The sequence below is a fragment of the Tenrec ecaudatus genome (genome assembly GCF_050624435.1).
Source record: "Tenrec ecaudatus isolate mTenEca1 chromosome 11 unlocalized genomic scaffold, mTenEca1.hap1 SUPER_11_unloc_2, whole genome shotgun sequence".
In the NCBI taxonomy this organism is placed as follows: domain Eukaryota; kingdom Metazoa; phylum Chordata; class Mammalia; order Afrosoricida; family Tenrecidae; genus Tenrec; species Tenrec ecaudatus.
The window spans coordinates 2429449-2456574 of NW_027457630.1; the positions used below are offsets into that span (position 1 = coordinate 2429449).

Below are 27126 nucleotides of genomic sequence, written 5' to 3' on the forward strand. Positions count from 1 at the left end.
CAAGAACATCATTTATGAAGACCACAAAAGGTCATTAAAAACACAAGAAAGAAAAAGTCAAAATGAATGTCAAAAGAGACTCAAACTTTCTCTTGAACACAGAATAGCTACAGCCCATGGAAGAAAAGATGAAGTAAAAGAGATGAACAGAAAATTTCAAAAGGCAGCCCGAGAAGACAAATTACTATGAAAAAATGTGCAAAGACTTGAATTTAGAAAACCAAAAAAGAATACACTCAACATATATGAAGTTGAAATAACTGAAAACAACATTTAAGCCTCAAGTTATAATATTGAAGGATTCCATGAACAAAATATTGAATAATGCAGGAAACAACAAAAGACGATGGAGGGATTACACAGTCACTGTACCAAAAAGATTTGGTTGACATTCAATCATATCAGGTAGTAACCTATGATCAAGAACCTACGGTACTGATGGTCCAAGCTGTACTGAGGGTGTTACCAAAAAGCAAGGCTCCAGTATTTGACAGAATAGTAACTGACAAAATAAAAATTGAAATGTCTCAACAAGGTGATGAAGCACTGAAGAAAACTCAAAGATAGCTACCTGGCCAACTGACTACAGTATTTGTGTTGTGCCCATTTTGAAGAACAGCGACCCCACAGAGTCACAGTTTCCTTACTTCTTTGCATTGATGCCTGGGTTCTCGAGCTGCTTTTTGAAATCATACAGAAAATTTCAAACAATATTAATGTCACATGCAAGTAAAATGTTGATAATTCAAAAACAGCTGCATTGATAGTACATCGATAGGACACTGCCAGAAATTCAAGCCAAATTCAGAAGGACATGGCATAAGAAGTATCACTGCTGATGTCAGATGGATCAAGGCTAAAAGCAGAGACCACAAGAAAAGTGTTTCTTGTGTTTTATTGAATATGCAAAGGCATTCACCTATGTGAACCCTAACAAACTATGGTTAATATTCAGAAGAATGTGAATCCCAAAAGGTAAGTCGTTTGAAAAGAACTGAGAGGTTTAAAATCAGAAGAGGTCTGTCAGGGTAGTATACTTTCACAATTCTTATTCAATCTGTAAGCTGACCAAATAATTTGAGAAGCTGGTCTATATGAAGAAGTACACAGCAGCAGGAGTCGAGGAAGATTTATCAACAACCTGCAGTATGCAGATGACACAATCTGGCTTGCTGAAAATGAGGAGGACTTAAAGCACTTGCTGATTAAGATCAAAATGATTAGGGCAAAGAATGTACAGATGTGCTTTATACAATTGATGTATGTATATGTATGGACTGTGATAAGAGTTGTATGAGTCCCTAGTAAATTGTTTTTAAAAAAAAGAATTGTATGAGCCCCCAATAAAATGATTTTTTTAAAAAAGAAGAACTTAAGTACGGATTACAATTCAATTTTAAGAAAACCAAAATCCTCAGAACTGGACATATAAACAACAGTACGATAAAAGGAGAAAAGAACATTATCAAGGGTTTCAGTTTGTCTGGAATCATTTCATTCAGACAGCACACTGATAAATTGTTTTTAAAATCCTTTTCTTCCAACATTCGTTAAATACTACAGACATATCAGAAAAGATGCTGAGTACTAAAAAGGCCTTCTCAAGAGTATTACTGCTTGAAATGTTAATATAAACCTCTATGAAGACTTTTTCCTCTAATCCCAAGCAATACCTAAGAATAGCTTTCTCCTTAGAGAATTGCTCATTTCTAGGTTACTACTTTCTTTAGAGATGGAAGCGTACGTTTGCTTCTTGATTCTTCAGTCTTCCAATTTCGAACTATTCTCATCAATTCTCTATTTGAAAATGTTTGCAACTTCTTTCATGAACGATCTCAAAACTAGTACTTATAAGACTTTTTTCTACTGCTAAATCTCTTCAGTTCACACAGGTATTCAACTGATACCATTATTGATGTTGTTCCCTACTTATTCTTATCTTGCTAATGTTCCTCAAGTGAAATATCCCCAGGAAATTTTCAGAAAGGTGAAGAGGAGTTTAGAGATTGTGCAGTTATCCTTCACACTGCCCATTTCACTGATGAAAAATTGAGGCCTACAAAGTAAGTTACCTTGTTATGAGTAAAACTAGGCTTAGAACCCGGTTATCTTGACTTTCAATAGTATAGTATTCTTTCTACTATGCTGTTATTAGTCACCTTCTATTTCCATTTGTATCTCTTCAGGATGCCTAATACATACAAATCTCTCAGCAGATGTCAATAAAATAAGCATAAGCTTTTACGAGGAGGTACCCCCCAAAACCAAGAGCTTTTGTAGTACTCATTTTTTCATAGTGCTCATCCCTCCACCCCCCGCCAGGTGAGCATGGAGCAACTCGCACTTAATACACCCAGTGGCATTGCCTGGGAACGTTCTCTAGTCACAGTGAATTTTTTGTGTGTGAAAGCAGTTTTGCTTGAATCTTTCATTTTGGGGGGATGGCCGATTTAAGAGAACAGTGTAAAGCTGTGAAATTTTGCTTTCTGCTCAGGAAAATTGCTGCAAAAACTGTTGTGATGTTGAACACAGCTAACAAAAGGAGTGCTGTGGGAAAAACTCAAGATGAGTAGTTTTCTCGTTTAAAAAAAGGTGCAATGTTGATTGATGACAAACTTTGTTCTGGGTGTCTGTCAACTCATAGTGCACTTGGGAGTTTGTTCCACCAGGTTAATCAAGTTTTCACATTGCAGAACAGTGTGCGACCAAAAAAAGGCCTGATTTGTGGCAGACAGGGGACTGGTTTTGCCACCACGACAATGCACCTGCTCATGCAGCCATCTCAATAGGCCAGTTTTTGTCAAAAAAAACTAGCATGCCTCTCTTGCCCCACGCACCTTACTCTCACGTGGCCTTGCTCCATGTGACTTCTTTTTGTTTCCAAGAATAAAGAGGGACATGAAAGGACAGCAATTTGATGAAGTTAGAAAAAGTGAAGAAAAAAACAAGGGAGGTACAGTCAGCCATCCAAACACGAGTTTGAAAAATATTTCCAAGAATGGAATTGCAGATTTGACAAATGTATTAAGTATAATGGAGGGTAGTTTGAAGGTGATAAGGTTGTTTTGTAAAAAATTTAAATACATAGCTAGAAAAAAGTTTTCATTTTGGGGGGAGAGTACCCCCTTGTACATAACAGGAAAATTGATTCAGGTACAGTCAGAAAGTAGGAAAGCAATTTTCTTACTTCTTTGCATGATGCCACCCTCCAGACCAGTTAATTGCTACTTTGCTCTTTCCATCAATCAGGCATTGGGCAGCTGTGATTGTAGCTCCTCCTACAGCTGCTGCACAGTCAAATATCCCTTCAGTGGCTGGGCAGTCATAACCTTAGGGCAAGAATCAGATTACTTTGTAAGAAATGAATTTTACAACAAGGAAAATGTGTTTGAGATGAGACAATTTACCGAAAAGTGACTGCGCTGGCATGAGCTGCAACTGAGACAGAAACATTCTAATAATAGGAAAAGGATTTTTAAAATATTAGAGCTTGAGAGAAAAAAAACCTTACACGTTAACTAGTCATAACCAATAGGTGAAGAAATTGAGGCCTGAGAAATGGTATCTCTTGCTTACATAGCAGAGAGTCAGGTCTACAACTGAGGTTTCTTGATTCTCAGTCCAGTGTGCTTTCTACTAAACCATGGTGACAGCCATTTAGTTTTTAAAATGTAGTTGTTTAATAAAGGATACAGTAGAAAATTTAGCTAGGCCATAAACCTGTATTCAAGGACATCCAAGTCAGCACATACACAATCAGACTAGATATAGACACCACAATTAGAGCCTAACAGGGGTCCTGGTGGTTATGTTTGGAGCTGCTAACATAATAGTAAGGTCAGCAGTTTGAAACCACCAGAGGCTCCACAAGAAAAAGATGAGGCTTTCTACTCCCATGGAGATTTAGTTTCAGAAACGTAAAGGGGAAGTTCTATTATGTCCTATAGGGTTGCTATGAATCAGAATGAACTCAATGGCAGTATAGTTTGGGTTTCATTTTTTTTTTTATGGTTTATCAGGGCCTAAACCTTTGAAAGACTTTCCCCCATCTAATCCATCACTCAGTTTCACAAAACCCATACCGTTTTCTCAAATGATGTTACGTAGCTAAACCAAGAGATTAATGATTAACACATTATTTAACTGGAAATTTATTAAAAATCACAATGCAAATTATAAATAATTAACTAGTTACAATCTATAGATGAAAGTGTTCTACCTCTCATCATTGTCTTGTTAGTCATTGTCTCATTAGAACCTTACCTAGCCCATATTCTATGGAGTCGGGGTGGTCATCATCACCATCTTGGCTGACCACCTGGAGATGCTGCAGATAGGCATCTGTATGAAAGGAGGCCATCTCCTCCATGGACGCCACTTTGGGCTTAACAATCCTAACAACAACAGAGAAAACAAAGGAATGTGAATGAGGCAGACCCAGATTATGCTAAAAGTTGTAAAGGAGTCAGCAATCTGAGCAGAAAATACAACTCTCAGATTCTGATTTCAGTAAGCTGAAGTGATACGCACAATGTGTTTTTCTATCGCACTATATAATCTATACTTCCTCACATCATGTTAATGTACTCACAATGTGAACAATAAGGGGATTGGTTTTCCTTTTGAGTTCATAGGTAGGTAAAAACGAAAGAATATTCATACTTAAAATAAAAATTTTAAATATGCATCAGAAAACTTGTGCTCCACAAGTTACAGCTTTTTTTAATTAATTAATTTATTTATTTATTTTAACAATTTATTGGGGCTGATACAATTCTTTTCACAGTTCATACATATACATACATCAATTGTATAAAGCACATCCATACATTCCCTCCCCAATCATTCTCAAGGCATTTGCTCTCCACTTAAGCCCCTTGCATCAGGTCCTCTTTTTTTCCCCCCCTCCCTCCCCATTCCCCCCTCCCTCATATGCCCTTGGTAATTTATACCTCGTTATTTTGTCATATCTTGCCCTATCCTGAAAGTTACAGCTTTAATGGCAAACCCATAGGCGGAAATGCTTTCATTTTCATTTGAAATACTTTCATTCCTAAGTGGCCATTATAATGCTTTCTGATAATTTTTCACTTCGGTTCTTGTTCCAGCTCTATATTTACTAGCTCAATAACCTTAGGTGAGCTATTTGACCACTCTGCAGCTCAAATTAACTCATCTGTAAAATGGGGATACATTATGAGATGCATATGGAGATTATACAACAACATATGAATATGCTTTATGTATCCCTATCATTATTAATATTAAGGGATAAAAGATAGGCAAAATAAAATATAAAAGTCCCTTTACTTGTTCTCTCACGTCTGTTTCCAAGAGAAGGAACAGAAAGATTATAACCAGGCTTCACTCAGAATCCGTTAAACTCACAAGCAGTAATAAACAGGATTAAGTGAGAGAATAAAGGGAGTTCACCTAACAACAAAATTTACCACTCCCTACCACTAGGAGCCCTGGTTGTATAGTGGGTTATGCACTGAACTGATAACAAGTTCATACCCCAAATCTCAGAAATCCCAAATAGATGTTCTACTCTGTCCTACAGGATCACTAAGAGTCTGAATCAATTCTATTACAGCAGTTTGGATTTTTTTACCCCTGTCTGTCCCACATTTCCTCTTCCTGGCCTCACTACTGTCATTACATTCTCTAGCCCTTGCCATTTAGGTCCAGAGTCATGGTGGCATAGTGGGTTACATACTAGGTTGCTAAGTGAAAGGTTGGCAATGAAAAACCACCAGGAGAAAGATGAGGCTTTCTACTCCCTTCAAGATTTACACTCACAGAGAGTCGGGGGAAGACGGCTGCCATACAGGTAGCTCACATCCAGAACTCAGTGAGTGGCGAAATTTAGGGGCCTAGTAGGGGTATCAAGTCTGTCTGTCGATTCCCAAGACAACTCAGAGTACTTCTCTGAAGCAGAAGCGGACACCCGTGGTCTCTTGCGTGATGCTCAGAGTGCCCACTCTGCTGGCACCACAGGGCAGCCAGGAGCATTGCGGAGGCAGCTGCCCTGCCTCGGCGCTCTGTGCAGAATCACCAGCTAGTACCCCCTACTCTGCCCATGATGCCCGGGGTCCCATGTGGGTGCTCCAACCGGTAATATCGCCCCCCTGCAGAGATTCATGCCCCATCTGGGCACCCCTTGCTGACCAGCCAGCCAGACGATCCCCGCCTCCTCCTGGGAGGCTCGTGCCCTGGCGCCACAGCATAATCAGGTAGATGGCAGATGATGCTGCCATGCCTTTGTGCTCCCACAAACCGCCAATCAAACTGCCTCCACTCCCAGAGGTCTCAACCCAAAGGTGCCCACCCCATCTCTGCGCTCCTCACAAATCGGCCATCCAGCTCCCTCCCTGGCTTTCTTCCCCCCACCATACATACATGCAATGCACACGCACACACAGAGGTTCCCATCCTGCCACACCGTTTCAGGCATGCCAGGGAGCGGACACAAGTCTGGCAGCATTTTCTGCAGTTGTAGCATAGGGACCCAGGCCTTTGGGACTTGCCTACTGCATTCTCCCTTCTCCCTGCTCAATCCACCCCACCCTCTGTGCTCCAAGCAATGGATCAGCACACCAGTAGCGGCCCCCCCTCCCACTCGCCTACCTGTGGGAAGTACTCCTAGCCAGAAGTAGATCACCCAATCCCCAACCCATCCCCAAAATATGTTCCCCTTCACTTGAGTCAACACTTTTTATCAGACCGCAGTGTGCATAGCTGCAAACAACAGCCCCTAAGGAGACCTGAAGGTGGCTGGAGCACAAACCGTAGTTCAAGGGGAGAGGGAAACCCCAGCAGGACAAAGGTGAAACACAACCTTACAAGGAAGTTGGCTAAAAGCAGCCTGCTGAAACATCAGTACCAACCTCCTAAAGAGAGAGCCCAGGGCTCTGAGACACCTGGGAAAATGGTACCTAGTTCCAATAAATCGACCAAACACCAGCAAGCTGCTACAACAGTTTCAACAAGAAAAGAGAAACAAAATCCAATGCCAGAAGACCACCTGGGCCTACCACAGAAAGAAATCTTCAGGATGCTGCTTGGAGCTATACAGGACATGAGGGAAGCATTATAGAAAAAGGAGAAAATGATAGAGAAAATAAAGGCCATGCACCAAAGGGAAATACAGGAGTTAAAGGGCGAGATAACAAAAACTAACAGCAAACTCACGGACTTCGCCCAGATATGGAGGAGGCAGAGAACCTCACCAGTGACCTAGAGGATTCTCAAGAAGAATTTAATAAACATGAGAAAAAGTCTCACAAGCCCATCAGAGAAGATGAAGAAAACCTCAGAGCTATGTCTGACGCTATGAGAAGGAACAACATCAGAACTATTGGCTTGCCGGAGGAATGCACATCAATGAAGCCAACATCCAAAATAGTGATGGAATGCTTGGAGGAAATTTTCCCTAGCTTAAAGAATGAAAACCAGGCAACTATCCAGGTGGCCGAAAGAATACCAGCTAGACAGAATCCCAATAAGAAGGCACCACGACATAAAGTTGTTAAACTAACTATGAGGAAAAGGGGAAAATTTTAAGAGCAGCTAGGGAAAAACTGGCAACCATATATAAAGGCAAGCAGATAAGAATATGCTCAGATCTATCAGCAGACACTATAAAAAGAGCAGACAATGGAGCAGCGTATTCAGAAAATTGCAGGAAAATACCGCAAACCCAAGAATACTCTATCTTGCCAAATTAGCTATCAAAATTGATGGAGAAGTGAGAGTCTTCCTGGACAAGGAAAGTCTCAAAGAATATGCTAAAAGGAACCCAGCACTACAAAAGATCCTCGCCAACCCAGTATGGGCAGAAGAACAACGCTCACCAAGCACATGCAAGAGACCATCCCACAGAAGAACTCCAACCAGAGACCACCAAACGGAAAACAGCTCCCTAGATAACACAGGTTCAACAATGGAAAGAAGGCAAGAATGAACCACTAACACACATATGCACAACCCATGGAAAAGAAATGGAGGTAAGAAAACACCCAACATAAGAGGGATAAAATGATATTACAGAGTCCACAAATAGATGTAATAACCCTGAATATCAATGGATTGAACTCAGGCTTTAAGAGATAGAGACTAACAGACTGGCTTAGAAAACACAATCCCTCCATCTGCTGCCTACAGGAGTCACATCTCAAGATTACAGACAAAAATAGGCTGGGAATCAAAGGCTAGAGAAAAACATACCACGCAAACAACAATTCAAAAAAGCAGGGGTTGCGATCCTAATCTCACATAAAATTGACCTCAAAGGACAAGGGACACTATATAATGCTCAAGGTAACAGTACACAAAGAACTACTATGCATTCTAAACATTTACTCACCAAACAAGTGTTCAGCAGAATATTTCAATCAAACGCTCCAAAAGATGAAAAAAGAAATTACAGCCTCAACAATTATGGTAGGTGACTTCAATACACTGCTCTCTGAGAAAGATCACTGGGAAAGAAGCTCAACAAGGAGGCTAAAGATCTAAACACTAAAATAAGACAATTTGACCTGATAGATATTTACAGAGCTCTCCACCCAAATACAAAAACAATCACATTCTTTTCAAGCCCACATGGCATATATTCAAGAGGGACCACATGCTAGGGCGTAAGTCGAATCTACATAAATTTAAGCACATGGATACCACACAGACCTCTCTCTCTGACCACTGTGTGATAATATTGGAAATCAACAAAAGGAAGATAAAGAAATCAAGGGAAAAAATTGAAGAATGAATAACTCTATTGCAAAAGGAGTATACACTGGTTCAGATCAGAGATGAAATTAGGAAATTTCTAGAAACCAATGAGAATGAAAACATGACATACTAAAACTTATGGGACACAGCAAAGGCAGTCATCAGAGAAAGTCTCATAGTTACATGCTCACATAAGGAGGAGAGGCTTATGACAGATACACTGGCACAACATTTACAGCAAATAGAGCAGAGTCAACAAGATAATACAACTAATAGCAAAAGAAAATAAATCATAAAAAGTAGATCTGAGATTCAGGAGAGAGAAAATAAGAAAACTATGGGGGGGGGGGGAATCAATGCTGTTAAAAGTTGGTTCTTCGAAAGGATATACCAAATAGACAAACCTCTCACGAATTTGACCAAAGAAAGAAAGGAACACATTTTAACAGCAAGGATGAGGGGTGAAAGAGTAGATATTACAATGGAACACAGTGAAATCAAAGGATATTTACACAGTACTATGAAGGACTGTACTCCAATGAATTCAAAAACTTGGAAAACATGGACAAATTCTTGGAAAAACAATTCTTCCCTAGATTATCACTACTGGCCGTCAAGAACCTCAACAGACCCTTATCAATAGAAGAAACAGACAAGGTTATCAAGGGATTACCAAACAAAAATCATCTGGACCAGATGGGTTTACAGGAGACTTCTATCAAGCATACAGGGAAGAACTGACACCAATCCTACACAAACTCTTCCAGAACATAAAAAAAGATGGCAAACTCCCAAATTTCTTCTATGAAGCTAGTATAACTCTGATACCTAAACTGGGCAAGGATCCCACAAGAATTGAGAACTACAGACCAATTTCCCTAATGAATATTGATGCAAAATCCTCAACAAAATACTCGCCAAGAGAATACAAAAATATATACAACAAATAATTCACCATGACCAAGCAGGATTCATACCAGGGATGCAGGGATGGTTCAGTATACGAAAGACCATTAGTAGTATTATAAGCCACACTGAAATGAAAAAGTATAAGAACCACATAATATCGATAGATGCGGAAATAGCATTCGCCAACATCCAACACCAAATCATGTTTAAGACACTCAATAAGCTAGGAATGGAAGGAAAATTCCTCAATATAATAGAAGCTATATATATATAAACCAACAGCCACTGTGGTAGTCAATGGAGAAAAGACAAGATCAATTCTTCTGAAAAAGGGAACTAGGCAAGGATGTTCCTTGTCCCCATTAACATCGTACTGGAGGAAAAGAAAGGACATCAAAGTTATTTGTCTGAGGAAGGAAGAAGTGAAATCATCGTTATTCACAGATAATATGATTTTATATATGGAAAATCCTAAAAGTTCCACAAGAGGAGTACTGGAAGCAATAGAGGAATATGCCTATCAGGTTACAAGATCAACAAACAGAAGTTTATTGCAATACTGTCCACATCGGACAAGGCCACAGAAGAGGGGATCATAAAAAGGTGTACCCTTCACAATAGCCAAACACACATTGAAATATCTAGGGATATACCTAACTCAAAAAACAAAAGATGTGTTCGACAAAAACTACAAAACACTATTAAAACAAACCAACCTCAACAATAAGCGTGGAGATCCTATGCCCGTGGATCAGTAGACTCAATATTGTAAAGATGTAAATTCTACCTAAAGCACTATATAAGTTAAATGTTATCCCAATCCAAATTGCAGCATGTTTCTTCAAAGAGTTGGAAAAACAGATTACCAACTTCATATGGAGAAGGAAGAAACCGCGAATTAGCAGAGAACTGCTCAAGAAGGACAAAGTGGGAGGGCTTGCTTTAACCGACATTAATATAGACTATACAGCCACAGTGGTCAAAACACCATAGTATTGGTGTAATGATAGATATTCAGACCAATGTAAAAGCATTGAAAACCCAGAAATAAAATCATCAGCATAAGGACAACTAATCTTTATTAAGGGGCCCCCAAAAGATCAAATGGAAAGTGGATGCCTTCTTCATTCCATGGTGCTGGAAAAATTGATACATAGCTCCAGAAAAATGAAGCAAGACCCTTACCTCACTCCATACACGAAAATAAACTCAAGATGGATCACAGACCTTGAGGTACAACTATTAGGGCCATTAATGAGGGCATTGGGACAAACTTGAGAATCTTGGCTCAGGGATTACATACCGTATATACTCGTGTGTAAGCCAAGTTTTCAGCACAAAAATGTGCTGAAAAACTGATGTTCGGCTTATACACGGGTCAGTGGTACGAATGGATGTCATCTGGTCAAGCCTGACTAACAAAAGGAGGAAATCTCATGAAGCCTGCCATAGAGTTAATAGCAAAGTGGGTTTGAGATGCATGGAAAGACATTCCAGAAGACATGGTACAATGTGCCTTCCAGAAATGTAGTATTAGTAATGCTATGGATAGCATATGGTAACCCACTAAAAAGGAGTGGGGGGAAGACATGGGTAGCCTGGGGAACAGGGCACTAACCCACACAGGGGGAGGGTGCTGATTGTGTCTCCACAGGGAAAGAGGGACCAGACTTCAACCCAGAGCTCCAAAACAAGAACACAACACACTGACATGAAGCAGGGAACCGATAGAGAGGCCTGAGGGGCCGGCCCCATTACCAACTGAGTATACAGCACCTTCCCCCTCATAAGAATTAACTTCAGAGGACAGCACTGAAGCTAAAGCTCAAGGAGAGGGAACTGTCTAATTAGAGCACACAGGAGCCAATGAGGGGGGCAGGGGAAAAAATAGTGAAGCGCATCCTGGCTGACCAAGTCCTGAGGACAATGTTTCTGCTCAGAGCAGCAATGCAAAAAGACGACCACCAGGCCAGCCTCATCACAGGACACAGCATCTTCATTGACCCATAGCACCACTGGGGAGGACACTAGAGACACACGGCGGGAATTGTGCCCGCCCTGAGTCACTACAGCAAAGCCAGCCTCTGGTGGCATGCAGCAGAGCAGCAGGGGGAGCAAAGCAATGAAGTCCCCAGGGATAGATGTGGGGCCAGGGCATGGCACCGTACCAGACTCGACTGGAAAGCACTCATGAAGGACAACAAATAAACCCTCAACTGTTTATAGGGTTTTTTGTGTTATTGTTGTTGTTGTTGTAGCTATTGTTTTATTTTCTATTGTTGCTTCATTGTACTCGGTCTTGTGATGGTGCATATTATTGTCGCTGCATGTTTACCTGAAAGGGATAGGCGGGATATACAAGCCGGAGGAGAGAACAAGGGGATGATAGTTCCAGGGGGATGTGGGAGAGGGGGAGGAGGGGGAAAGGAAGTGAGTGTGAACAAACCCAGGGACAAGGGAACAAGTGATCCAAAATCAGTGGCAAGGAGGGTGTAGGAGGCCTGGCAGGGCTGGATAATGGACAATGTAACCAAAAGGAATTCCTGAAACCCAAATGAAGGCTGAACATGATAGTGGGACACTAGGAACATACAAAGAAATAGAGGAAAGAACTAGGAGGCAAAGGGTAGTTATAGAGATCTAAATACAGGCATATGCAGATGTAAATATAATTATATACGATGAGGGGGAAATAAATCTATGTACATAAATTTACAGGTTTAGTATTAAGGAAAAAGATAGACAGTGGGCCCCTATGTACTCCCTCAACACAAGAACACTTTGTTCTAACAATTCAGTAGTATCAGATGCTCACCTTCCTGGCACAATCACTGAAGACAACAGGTGCACAAGCAAATGTGGTGAAGAAAGCTGATGGTTCCCGGCTACCAAAAGATATAGCATCTGAGGTCTTAAAGGCCTGACGATAATAAGGCAGCCATCTAGCTGAGAAACAACAAAACTCACATGGAAGAAGCACACCAGCCTGTCCCGACTAGATCGCTGAGGACAAAGCAGGTGCATAAGCAAATGTGGTGAAGAAAGCTGATAGTTCCCGGCTGTCAAAAGATATAGAATCTGGGGTCCTAAGGCTGGAAGATAAACAAGGGGCATCTAACTGAGAAACAAAGAAGCCCACATGGAAGAAGCACACCAGCTTGTGAGATCACAAGGCATCGAAGGATCAGGTATCAGGCATCAAAGACCAAAAAAATAATAATAATAATTGTAGCATTGTGAATGAGGGGGAGTGCGGAGTGGGGACCCAGAACCCATTTGTGGGAAATTGGACATCCCCTTGCAGAAGGGCCATGGGGAGGAGATGAGCCAGTCATGGCACAGTGCAGCAATGATGAAACATTCAATACTCCTCTAGTTCTTGTACGCTTCCTTTCCCCCTCCCCCCATTATCATGATGCCCATTTTACCTTACAAATCCAGCTGGACTGGAGGATGTACACTGGTACAGATAGGAACTAGAAATGCAGGGAATCCAGGACAGATGGACCCCTCAGGACCAGTGGTGAGAGTGGTGATACCCAGAGGGTACAGGAAAGGTGAGGGAGAAAGGGGGAACAGATTACAAGGATCTACATATAACCTCCTCCCAGTAGAGAAGGGGTGAAGGGAGACTTTAGATGGTGTAAGATGTGACAAAATAATAATGATTTATAACTTATCAAGGGTTCATGAGGGAGCGAGGAGAGGGGAAAAATGAGGAACTGATACCAAGGGCTCAAGTAGAAAGCAACTGTTTTGAGAATGTGGATGGCAACAGATGTACATATATGCTTGACACAATGGATGCATGTATGTATTGTGATGAGTTGTACGAGCCCCCAATACAATGATTTTTTAAAAGAAAAAAAAAAGATTTACACTCTGAGAAATCCACAAGGTCAGGCTAGCTAAAATTTAAAATATACATGACAGCCATGGGATATACTGTTGTTTATAGCCTACTACTAGCATCAAGAAGGCCAGAAGAAATCCTGTAATTCAACCTCAAATGTATATTACTGTAGTTCAATCTCAAAAATAAAATCCATTTGGTCTCACACTTAATTCTACCCCCAATCTAAGGATAATTAGTTCTTATAATGAGGTCCTGCTGAATGCTCACCCTCACAGAAGGTATAGTTGCTATAGCAAAGTGTGGTGAAGAAACTAGATGGTGTCCAGCTTTAAAAAAAGAATAGCATCTGGAGTCTTCAATCAAGCAGCCATCTATGTGAGGCATCAACTAAGTCTACATGGAAGAAGCACAGCAGTCTGTGTGATTCAAAGACTAAGCAAGAAAATCCAAATCTAAAGGAGTGAAAGTTATCAGGGCTTAAATTGTGAATACACAATTTGCAGAAGGCTATGGATGACAATGAGATCCCAAAATTCATCTGCAAGGCCCCCCACATGGAGTGAGTCTCCAGTGAGCCCTTCTGACCAGAGTCCAGGGATGTGAATAGCCTTGCTGTTAGAGAGCACTGGAAACTTAAGATGTAAGACCTCATCATTTGATCTACTGTTTGACCCATTTGAAAGTTGTCATAGTTTTTAATACTTCCTTTCTTTTTTACTGGAGTTTTTCACTAGTTTACTTTGTTATTATTGTAGCTCCTTTTTTATTTTGCATGTTTTCCAGTTTATGAAACCCCGGGTAGGTAAATCTATGGGAACAGTAACTGAGTTAAGGGATTAATAGCTTACTGAGGATATAGGAAAGGAGTTTGGAGGGAAATGGGGAGAATAATGAGTGTAAAAAGGAAACAAAGTTCTAGAACTGATTGTAGCAATAATTATACAACTCTTTAATATTAGTGAACTATAAATATTAATGTATGATATGTGAATTATATGTCAATAAAACTATTGAAAAAAATAAGATCCATACTTCAAGAAAAAAATGTCTATATCATCAGAGGTGATTTTTTTTTTTAGTTTCTTGGACCATGTTCCCAGATCCAATAGCTCCAATTTCTACTACTTTTCTATTTATTTAATAAATATCAAAAATCAAAGTCACTATTAATAAATATCTCCCAACTTAACAGTAAAGAAATAGGACATCTTTGCTATGCTTTCTGGTTTGTCATAAAGGTTTTGGGAAATGGTAAATAACTTTAATGGAAAGCATATAATTTTTATGTTTGCCAAATACATAGATGGCTTCAAACAATGCCTGAACACACCAAACCATGAGAGCAATGTAACCGCAAGCAGGAATACATGAGAAGATTGGGCTACAGGGCCAGCCCCAACCAGAGCCAAACTGACCCCCTCCCTAAATGTATGTGCAACAGACCACACTAAACCTACAGGTGAGGTGAGGGGCCGGCACATCACGTCCACATGGAAGCAAACTGAAAAAGAAAAAGATAAAGGGATAGTCGGTCTAGACCCCATTATCGGCACACCAAGCCCCGAGGATGACGTTCCTGCATGGAGCTGCTAAAACACAGAGATGTCTGTAGGGCCGACAACAGCTCATAACATGTTGTCCCTTACTGGAGCATACTGCAATAGAGGACAATACTGGGGACATGTGGCAAGGAGGTAGTGCGGTCTGAACCCCCCACAGTGGGGCAAATCAAGAAAGGAACACAACAGATCAGCAACTGAAGCAAAGCCCCTAATGAGCTACCAAAATAGACTTCAGGCTAGGAGTGGCAAATCCTGGAATTCCCCCAGGACCAATGGGGAGTCATAAAGGTCAGTGGAAAGACCTGGAAGTATGTATGTTTTTCCTGTTTTTCTTCTTTTCTTTTTTCAATCTTTTGTTATCTTTTTGTTTGGTCGATGCCATTGTTGGTATGCCCACTTACATAAGACAGGCATGGGACCTGTCTTGAGGAGAAAGCTTGAGGAGAAAGCAATGGGACCAACAGTCCCGGAGGGACCTGGGGGGAGAAGGGGGCAGGGGAAGGGGTCGGGGGAAGGATAGTGTGAGCAAACAACGCCATAGACAGAGGAACAACTAGGGAATTAAAACCAACAACAGGAGGATATAGAGATCCTGGGGGTGTTAGAGCAGCAGCAATCTAGCTAAGAGGAAGTACTATGAGGCAGAAGTAGGACAAGCATGATGAGGCAGAAGGAAGGTAAAAAGAAACAGAAGAATTATCTAGGAAGCAAAAGCTATGGACAGAGGCATAAGCATAGATGTGTCCATATGTAAATACATTAATCCATAAAAATAGAAGTATTGGCCTATGTACATATTTTTATAAATAATACACTGAAGTAGTGGATGGACTTCAGGCCTCAGCTCATACCCTTCCTCAATACAAGAACACTTTGTTCTGTCATTCTGTGATGCCCACCCTCCTGGCACAATCCCTGAAGACAAAATGGGTGCATAAGCAAATGTGGTGAAGAAGGCGGATGGTGCTCAGCTATTAAAAGATAAGTGTCTAGGGCAGAGGTCCTCAAACTTTCTAAACAGGAGGCCAGTTCACTGTCCCTCAGACCCATTGAAGGGCTGGATTATAGTTTTAAAAAAAAAACTATGAACAAATTCCTATGCACACTGCACATATTTTTTTAATTGTTTTGTTAGGGGCTCATACAACTTTTATCACAATCCATACAAACATCAATTGTGTAAAGCACATTTGTACATTCATTGCCCTCATCATTCTCAAAACATTTGCTCGCCACTTAAGCCCCTGGCATCAGCTCCTCATTTTATTCTCCCCCTTCCCTCATGAACCCTTGATAATTTATAAATTATTATTTTGTCATATCTTGCCCTGTTCAACGTCTCCCTTCACCCACTTTTCTGTTGTTCGTTGCCCAGGGAGGAGGTCACAAGTAGACCCTTGTAATTGGTTCCCCCTTTCCAACCCACCCTCCCTCCACCCTCCCGGTATCGCCACTCACACTATTGGTCCTGAAGGGATCATCCGCCCTGGATTCCCTGTGTTTTCAGTTCCTACCTGTACTAGTGTACATCCTCTGGTCTAGCCAGAATTCGGATCATGACAGTGCGGGGTGGTGGGGAGGGGAGAAGCATTTAGGAACTAGAGAAAAGTTGTATTTTTCATCGGTGCTACATTGCAACTTGACTGGCTCGTCTTCTCCCCTAGACCCCGCTGCAAAGGGATCTCCAGTGGCCGACAAATGAGGTTTGGGTCTCCACTCTGCACTCTCCCCTCATTCACTATGGTAACACTTTTTTGTTCTGATGATGCCTTATACCTGATCCCTTCAACACCTCATGATCGCACAGGCTGGTGTGATTCTTCCATGTGTGCTTTGTTGCTTCTGAGCTAGATGGCCGCTTCCAAAAGCAGAGCTGATATCAAAGAGTTCAAGGAAGAAAATGTTTTGAAACTGATTGTGGTAGCGATTTTACAACACTGCGTGATATGATTGAACTACAGAATGGTGTGATGTCTGGCTTAGCTCCTAATAGAATGGTTTGGGAAAAAAATGAAACAGGTCTCACACCTCACATTATATACAAAAACAAACTCAAGATGAATCAAAGACCTAAATATAAAACACACAACCATAAAAACCATCAATGAAAAATAGGGACATGCTTAAGGGCCCTAATGCCAGGCATAAACACACTACCAAACGTAATGAAAAATAGCCACACTACAGAAGACAAAATAAAGGGCTGGGGCCTCCTAAAACAATGACATTTATGCACATCGAAAGAGTTAAAAAAAAGAAGCCACGTATTGGGGGGAAAAATTACTAATGACACATCAAATAAAGGGCTAATCTCCAAAATTTACAGAAAACTACAACATCTTAAGAAGAAAAATACAAATAACCCAAACAAAAATTGACCACCCTGACAATTTACCAAAGATGACATAGAGGCAGACAGCAACCCTCTGAAAAATGTTCATGTTTATTAGCAATAAGAGAAATACAGATTAAAACAATGAGAAAACACCTCACACCGACACTTCTATCAATCAATAAAACACAAAATAATAAAGAAGGGATGCAGAGAGATTGGAACCCTCATACACTGCTGATGGGACTGTAGAATTATGCAACCACCAGGGAAACGAGCATTGTTCTTCCTGAAACAAATGCAAATGCAATTACCTGATGATCTTGCAATCTCTCTACTGGGCATGCACCGTAAAAAAAAATAAAGAATAAAGCACAAACAGACATCTACGCACTATGTCTACTGCAGCAATTTCCACAATAGCAAAGAGCATGGAAACAATCCAAAACACTAATTACAGAGGTGTGAATAAACAAACTGTTTCACGCATACAATTTAAAAAGACGACTCCTGTGAACACCCAAGGGCAACGCTAGAGAACATTGTGCTTAGCAAAGTTAGCCACTCTTAAAACAGATAAAAAATTAATGACACCATTATTACAGGAAGAGTGAGCTTTACCCTAAAAGATAAGACTCCGAAGACGGTGCCTCCCCCAGGAATAGGGGTGGGGGCAGGGGCAGGGAGAGAGGAGGGAAAGGAAATTATAAAGGGAGGACAGACAGAAGGGAAAAAGAGAAAGTCACATTCATGGAAGGTTTAACGGGATATTTATTATTGATTTCATTTATTAGCAACTATATATAACATGCTTCTTATAAGCCAAAATAAATATATACGTAAATAAATAAAAGCAAGAGCAAAGGGTCACAGCCTTAAAACAAAACAAAAAAACACTCCAGATTCCTTACCCCTCAGATCTAACTATTGGTCTGAGTGGCTTAAAAAAAGGAGGGAAAGTAAAATTGCATTTAGGAGTCTTTAGTGATAAGCAAGTTCATTTCAAACATATGAGAAAAAAGACTATGCTCAAGAAAATAACTTACCTCATTTGCTTATGCAGCGCGTATGCTTCAATCAGAGAATGTACCATACTGGCCTAAAAAAAAAAGCAGCATGCAAAAAAAAGGCAGAAAATAATCTGTGCTTAATTTCTCTTGAAAGTGTAATTGAGCACAATCCTATGTTCTCATCCTCTTGAACCTACACTTTAGACAATATAGGTATTACCTAAATGGCTAAAGCGAAAACACCAGACCTTAATTAATTTTTCTCCTCCAACTTCTTCCATACGACTTCGGAGATTCTCAAGTAAAGCCACGCCATCCTCTCTGTGCCAACCTCTCCCTTGTGCCCCCCACCCCACCTGTCCTTTGGCACCCCGCCGATAAACGCTGCTCTCGGAGAACACTTCCTCCACCCAATATTACTTCACAAATTTGTCACGAAGATCTTCCCAAACTCTAAAATCCTCGGCGCTTCCAAAAGCCGCCCCATCCCCACCCCCTCTGCCCGGTCGACTGCCTCCATTGCCGCCCGCCTCCACCAAAAAGCCCACGATTTTTCGTCCCCAACTTTCTCACCCGTTTGGGGACTTTCGACAAGGAGTCGCACATCCTGACATACTCAGGACTGTAGATGTAAACCGGGGCCAGCGACTGCCCACCATCCTCAGACTCCTCCATCTTCCACTGGCAATCCTTCCGTTAAGATCCGGCTCCTCGCAGACTCAGTTCGAGTCGAGTTCCTGCTCCTGTGAACAGTCGCAGGTGCTCTCTGGTCAACATTCCCTCCTATTCCCGAGCTCTCCGGAAACGCTTTCCCCGCCCCACATCGACTGAGAGAAAACAATGCGCCTGCCTCCGTGGAAACCATCCAGTTCAAAAGAAGGTTTGGTAGCTATAAATTTTTTAAATTCTAAATAGTTGTCCAAAGGGATAGAAATGTACAGCAAAAATAAGTCCAATCAAAGCCAACCATCCTTGTTGCCCAACGGGGCTATTTGTGATTAGGTCCAACCACCTGCAGAGCATGCTGGGAGATGTAGTTTCCAGTAGTTTGAGGCAAGGAAGAGTCGCGGCTTGCCGCCAATTTGATTTTTAGGGCTAAAACACATAACCTCGGCTCTTTATAAAGTCCTTGCAAATACATACTTTTAAATACTTAAAGATGTAGCTATTCATGAGTTTACCATAACCTATTTCTATCAGCCGTGTCTTCCAATGACAAAGTGGGGGCGGTGGGGAGGAGGGAGAGGGGAGAGGGACAGACAGGATTTAGCACATACAAGGAATTAGGAATCCTAGTAGCACAGTAGTTAAGCGCTGAGCTGCTAACCAAAGGATGGGCAGATTGCACCCGCCAGCTACTTTACTTACTTTGCTTCTAGAGAAGAGGATGTGGCAGTCAGTTTCCATAAAGGTTCTAGCCTTTGAAACCCTGCGAGGCAGTTCTATTCTGTCCTATAGGGTAACTATGGTTTGGGTTTTGTTTTTGTTTAATGAAAGATATAAACGATTTTTAAAATTTGACCAGTAAATCCTCGTATTAATATTAGTTCATCAGTTCTCATCATATGGTAGTTAACAATTTCAAATAATTTACTCTGGCAAATGTTTCCCAAGACACTGGCAGGTTCTGATCAGTATATATGTACTAGAGCTTATTTATACATTCCTCAACAGACAGGGATTTTGGTTATTTCCATCATTTTTTGCTATTGTGGATAGTGTGCAATAAACATAGGTGTGCATATAGATGCTCGTGTTTGATTCTTTAATTTTCTAGGATACATGCCAAGTAAGAGATTGCTAGGTCATATGGTATTTCTATTCACATTTGTTTAAGGAAGTGCCATACTGTTATAAATAGTGACTGTACAATTCTGCAACGCCACCAGCGATGTATGACAGTTCCAATCTCTCCATATCCCCTCCAGTATTTATTATGTTTTTTTTGTTTTAAAATATTCCTATTAATGCTAGATTGAGGTGGTATCTCATTGTTTTGTTTTCATTTGCATTTTCCTTCTAGCTAGTGATCTTGAGCATGTTGGCTGTCTGTATGTTATCTTTGGTGAATTGTTTGTTTATGTCTTCTGCCTATTTTTGAATTGGAATGTTCATGTTTTTCTTAGATGCTGCAGTTTTCTACATATTTTAGAAATTGGGTACTTATTTGATATATCTTTATCTGAATTTCCCCGCCTCCCAAATCTATAGGTTCTCTTTTTACTCTTCTGAAATCCGTGGCTATGTAATAGGTTTTAGAATCAGGAAGTGAGGGGTCTCCTATTTTGTTTTTTAATAGTGTTTTCCTTAAACATACTAGCATGAAGAAAGGAACCAATAAAGAGGTCTGCAGGGCCGGCCCCAATCCCAACTATGTGGATACCCCATCTGCAAGAAAATACACGTCACAAGACAGCACTGAAGCTACAGCTCAGGGAGAGGGGCATCTGATGAGAGCACACAGGAGCAAACAAAGATGGAAGGAGAGAGTAAAACACATCCTGGCCCAAGCCCTGAGGAAAATATTCCTGTTCAGAGCAGCCAATGCATAGAGAAGACCATAGGGCCGGCCCCATCACGAGACCTGATATCCCTCATTGTCCCATAGTACTACAGAGGACAACACTGGAAACATAGTACAAGAATTGTACCCCATCTTACCCCACCACACCAGGGCAAAAACACTAAGAGTGTGCAACAGAACATCAAGGGGAGAAAAGCAATGAAGTCCCCAGAGAATGTCAAAAATAGACTTTGGGGCCAGGATGTGGCACCCCATCAGGATCCACAAACAGATCAACAAACAATTTATAGGCTCTTCTTTTCTTGTAGTTGGTTTTTTGGTTGTTTTTGTTTTGTTTTTCTCTGTCTTGTTTTTGTGCTTATTATTGGCTCTGCATTTTATCTAGATAAGATAAGTGGGATAAATAATTCGGAGGAGAAAACAACAGAAGCAATGATTCCGGAGGGACACGTGAGACGGGGAGGAAGGGGAAAGGAAGGAGGTGTCAACAAACCCTGGGACAAGAGAACAACAAGTGACCTACAATCAACGATGAGGAGGGCATAGAATGCCTGGTGGGGCATGGGTAATGTAGCTGAGAGGAATTACTGAAACCTGAATGAAGGCCGAAAATGAGAGTGGGACAAAAGGAAACTAGATGGAAATAGAGGAAAGAACTAGGAGGCAAATTACATTTGTAGAGGTCTAAATACAGACATGTATGTATGTAAATATATTTTATATAACATTAGGGAAATAGATCTATGTACATATTTAATATGTTAAGTAGGTAGCAGATGAACATTGAGCCTCTACTCGGGTGCTCCCTCAATGCAAAAACACTTTGTTCTAATAACCTGCCACTCTATGATGCTCACCTTCCCTGACAAGATCCCTGAAGACAAAGCAGGTGCATAAGCAAATGTGGTGAAGAAAGCTGATAGCTTCCAGCTATCAAAAGAGATAGCGTCTGGGGTCTTAAAAGCTTGAATATAAACAAGCAACCATCTAGCTGAGAAGCAACAAAGCTTACGTGGAAGAAGTACATCAGCCTGTGTGATCATGAGGTGTTGATGGGATTAGTAGCAGGCATCAAAGACGCAGAACAAAAAATCATATCAATGTGAATGAGTCTTTTATGCCTGTAAACCATTGGATATCCCCTTACAGAAGGGTCACAGGGAAGAGGAGAGCCAGTCAGGGTGCAGTTTAGCAACGATGAAACATACAACTTTCCTCTAATATTTTAATGCTCCCCCCACCCCCCTGCCCACTATCATGACCCCAATTCTACCATACAAATCTAGCTACATCAGAGCATGTACACTGGTACAGATAAGAGCTGGAAACACAGGGTATCCAGGACAGATAAACCCTTCAGGGCCAATAATGAGTGTAGTGAGAGGGAAAGGTGGGAGGAGAAAGGAGGAACCAATCACAATGATCGACATATAACCCCCTCTCAAGGGGATGGACAACATAAAAGTGGGTGATGGGAGACAGTGGTCGCTGTAAAACATGAAAAAAATATATAAATTATCAAAGATTCATGAGGAAGGTTGGGGATGGAGGGGGGAAATGAGTTGATACCAAGGACTCAAGTAGAAAGAAAATGTTTTGAAAATGACGACAGCAACATATGTACAAATGTGCTTGACACCATGGATGTGTACATGCATTGTGATAAGACCTTTACAAGCCCTCAATAAAATGGTTTAAATTTTTAAGAAAAGAAAAAAACATTGTTTTGCTTATCCTGATTTTCTTTCCTTTCCATATAAAGTTACTGGTTAGTTTTTCCCTTTTCTTTGAAGGATAGTATTGAGATTTGAACCAGAATTGCATTGTATTTATAGTACTTGATGTCTAATAACTCTGGCTAAGACTTCCTGAACTATATTAAATAAGGGTCGTAATAATGTAAATCCCTTATCTGGTTCCTGTTCAGAGAGGAAATGCTTTCAGTTTATCTCTGTTGAATAAAGTGCTAGCCATTGGTATTATATATATGAACTTCATTATGTTGAGGGATTTCCCTTTTATTCCCATTTTATTAAGCATTTTTATAAAAAATCTATGTTGGGAGGGGAAATGGATGTTTGATTTTGTTGAACAACTTGACTGCCTTGATTGATGTAATCATATGGTTCTCTTGTTTTGATCATATGGTGGATAACATTGATTGTTTTTCTAATATTGAACTATGCTAGCATACCTGGTATAAATCCCCCTTGAACATGTTGTATTTTTTAAAGGTCTTGTTGAAATCCATTAGCTGAGAATATGTTGAAAAACTTAGTATCTATGTTCATACGGGATATTGATCTGTACTTTTTTGTGATGGGAACAACTTTACCTGGTTCCGGTATCAGTTAAACTTCTTAAAATGAGTTTCATGGTGGATTGCACTTTTCTGTATTCTGGACTAATTTGTAAAGTATTGGTGTTAAATCTTCTGTGAATGTTTGTTAAAATTCTCCAGCAAAACCATCTAGTCCTGGATTTTTTGTTTTGGAGAATTTTTTAATGATCTGATTTATTTCTTCTTGTGTTATAGGTCTATTAAGTTTTTTATATCAGTTGTGCTAATTGAAGTAGGTAACATGTTTCTAGAAATGTGTCAATTTCTTCTAGGTTTTCAAATTTGGTGGAGTATGGCCCTTCATAATATTGTGTAGCTATCCTTATTTCACTTGGTTCTTTTATGATGTCTCCTACATCATTTCTTTTTTGCAATCAGATTACTTTATTGAATCGACACTGAAGTATGGAAGGGGTGGGGCAGTGAGGTCTGATGACTGAGGCCCGACCAGATCACTCAGATCTCATAGCTGCTGAACATTTCATTTCTTATTGGTAGTATTTATTTCTTCTCCTTCTTTTCCTTTACATATCACATTGTTAATCCTTTCAAAGAACCAACTTTGCTCATTTTTGTATTGTTTTGATATTTTCTGATTCATTCATTTCTGGAATTATCTATTTATTTATTTATTTATTTTATTGGTTGGTTTCAGCATTTTGTTCTGACACAGTTTAGGCTAAAAGTCTGAAATCAAGGTGCCAACTTTAGGGAAAGGTTTTCTCTCTCTGTTTCTGCAGAGGAAGGTCCTTGTGTTATCTGAGCATCTGTTCTTGGTCAATCTCCATGTGGCTTAGCGTTTCCCTTCCCCATCTCTGCTTCTCTCTGTTCATTTTATCTCTATTACATCTCAAAAGAACATGCCTCAGGATACAACCTACATTAACAATGCCTCATTAATGTAATGGCATTATAACTAAGTGGAATTATAACCACAGACATAGAAGTTAAGATTTACAATACATATTTCAATCTGACATAATTCAATCTATAACAGTCATGCATAATCATCGCTGCCCTCAGATTCCACTCCACAAAGTGATGCCCTTGTTGGTTATAAATTCTGCTCCCCTTTAATTATGGGATTGTATGCTCCCCAAAGTATAGTGTAAGTACATCTCTCCTCCTCCATTGATTTATATATGGTTTCTTGGTGTTTTAATACACTCTAAACTTCATCTTACTCTATATGTTCAATTCCTTTATTTATTTTTATATTATAAGAGTTTTAATGTAAATTAGATGGGAGATTATCTTTTAGCTCACCAATTTTGTTTAACTTTTTTATGAATTAGGTGAAGGTTTACAGAGCAGATGATCATTTTCATAATCAAAAATTCATACATTATTTTGTTTCACTTTATACATTGCAATCCTTTTGATGCATCATCACTCATCATAATTCCTCCCTATATTTCTTGTTTCCATTTCTCCTTCCCTAATCCACTGAAATTTGTCCTTTGGTAGATATTGCCCATTAAAATATCACCAATTGACTCACTCTCTTACTCAGTCTTTCACTGTCTCCCTTACTTTCTCACTTTCTCATTCTCTCACTCACTCTCTCTCTCACTAATTTTCTCCCTCACTCACTCACTCACTCACTCACTCTCTCACTTTCTCACTAACTCACTCACTCTCACTGAACTCTCTCACTCACTTTCTCACTCATTCACTCCCTGACTCTCACTCTCACTCACTCACTCATTCACTCACTCACTCATTTTCTAACTCACTCTGACTCGCTCACTCTCTCACTCTATCTCTCACACACTCTCTCAGTCTCTCACTCTCTCACTCTCTTACTCACATACTCACTATCCCACTCTTAGTCTCTCACTCACTCACTCACTCACTCACTCACTCACTCACTCACTCACTGTCTAACCTGCTCTCTCACTCACTCTCTCACTCAATAACTCACTCACTCTGTCACTCACTAACTCAATCGCACTCACTCACTGACTCTCTCACTTCCTGTCTCACTCAGTCTCTCACTCTCTCACTGACTCTCTGACTCACTCACTCACTGTCTCTCTCTCACTATCTCACCCTCTCAACATATTCCTTCAATCGCTCATTCACTCTCACACACTAACACACTCTCTCTCTTACTCTCTCACTCACCTCTCACTGACTCACAGGAAAAAAATCACCAATTTTGTATTCAGCACTTTAAACTACTATCAATGCCTCCAATAGTTTAATATGTATTTTCTCCTGGATTTCTCTTCTTCCTTTTTGTGTTAGTCCAGGTAAACTAGATAAATGAATTCATAGACACACATGTTCTTTCCAGAAAACCCAGTAAACTGCATGAACATGCCTGACCTCTGGCTAGCCAAAGAGAAAACACTATCGTCAGGCAGAGGTCAAACAAGGATCCACTCTCCATCTTTATGATTTGTGTCTATAGTACCCCACGCCCAATGCACCATAATATGCTAGTGTCGGTTGACTACAGAAACAAATCCAGAGAGGCCCTCATATGTGTATAAGAAAGACCTTTACATAAAGGTAATTATACATTAAGAAAACATCCTAGCCCAGTCCAAATCAAGTCTATAAGCCCAATATTAGTCCATATGTCCAATACCAATCTATAATTCCTCTTCAGACTTAAAAAACACATGCAATGATGCCAAATGCAGGAAAATCACAGGCCAGTGTATGAGGAGTCTTATGGATCCAGTAGTTGGTGTTGTTAGCATCTCATCACTGTCAGGGGTCTCCTAGTGGCTCCTCCAGCTCCACTCTGGCTGCATCAGCATAACTCCATCCAGCTCATTGTCCCTAGTGTCTCACAGGGAATGTGTGTCCCACCTCCAATGAGCTATCTCCTTTGTGCCTCCAAATGAGGTCAGCAATATGGGGCCTGACTGACAGGCTAACCTCCACCCCTTCACTCTTAATCCTCTCAAATCGACAACAGATTATATAACTAGCACACTCTTGTGAAATCTTCCATTTCACCCAAGTTAACACCTTATAACAATCTAACATATTTCTTTTTAAAATAGTTTCATTGTGATACACTTTATCTTAAAATTTAATCATTCAGTCATATTAAGACGATTTGTGCAATCATCACTACAGTCAATTTCAGAATACTTTCTTCTCATACTCATTGTTGTTAGCTCCATATTTTCTTCCATCCTCCTTTGCCATATTCCTGAGCAATTATCAATCAAATTTCTGTCTCCTATCTTGGATTTCATATACAGAAAATCATACAAAACACAAACAGGAAGTAAACAAACAAAGTAAAGCCCAAAAACGACGACACAAAACAGAAAACCCTCTATCAAAAACAAAGCAGAATATAGAAAGTACCCAAATTACTCCACATAGAGATGGTTGTAAGCACTTGAGAGACTTGGTAAAGTAACAGCATACAAGATTAACAAGCAGAAATTAATTGGATTCCAATATACCAGCAAAGAGAGTTCTGAAAAAGATTAAAAAAATAAACCATTTAAATAGCTACATAAAAGTTTAAATACCTAGGAATATACCTAACCAAAGAAACAAAACACCTGTACAAAGACAACTACAGGACATTATTACAAGAAAACTACACAAATAGAAGGATATCCTGTTCTCATGGACAGGACTTAATATTGTGGAATGTGAAAATGGCAATATTACTTAAAGCAATCTACAAATACAACACAATTCCAATACAAATCTCAACTTCATTCTTGATTTAAACAGTCTAATTGGCACTTCAATTACATATCCTACAATTCAATAGTTCAATTATATAAAGAATTGTACAATAATTACCTCAATCAATTTGAGAACATTTACTTCTTCCTTGTACTCATTACTTGTGTAATTATTTTTTTTAGTTATGGCA

The 27126-nt window shown here is 40.1% G+C and overlaps 1 protein-coding gene across 3 annotated transcripts in view; it reads right to left on the reverse strand.

The window, feature by feature from the left end:
• The window catches only part of LOC142435926 (histone deacetylase 8-like), a 111704-nt gene extending 92374 nt beyond the window's left edge, over nt 1-19330 (reverse strand). For 2 of the 3 annotated variants that reach the window (XM_075539967.1, XM_075539968.1), the window contains exons 1-4: nt 18976-19321; nt 18439-18491; nt 4264-4394; nt 3188-3329 (exon numbers count right to left, since the gene is read on the reverse strand). In XM_075539967.1, coding sequence (XP_075396082.1) covers nt 3188-3329; nt 4264-4394; nt 18439-18491; nt 18976-19077 — 428 coding nt within the window. In that variant the 5' untranslated portion in view covers nt 19078-19321. Of the gene's footprint in view, nt 1-3187; nt 3330-4263; nt 4395-18438; nt 18492-18975 lie in introns of all 3 variants that reach the window. The other variant, XM_075539966.1, reaches the window with a different exon arrangement.
• Between the last annotated feature and the right edge of the window lie 7796 nt (nt 19331-27126).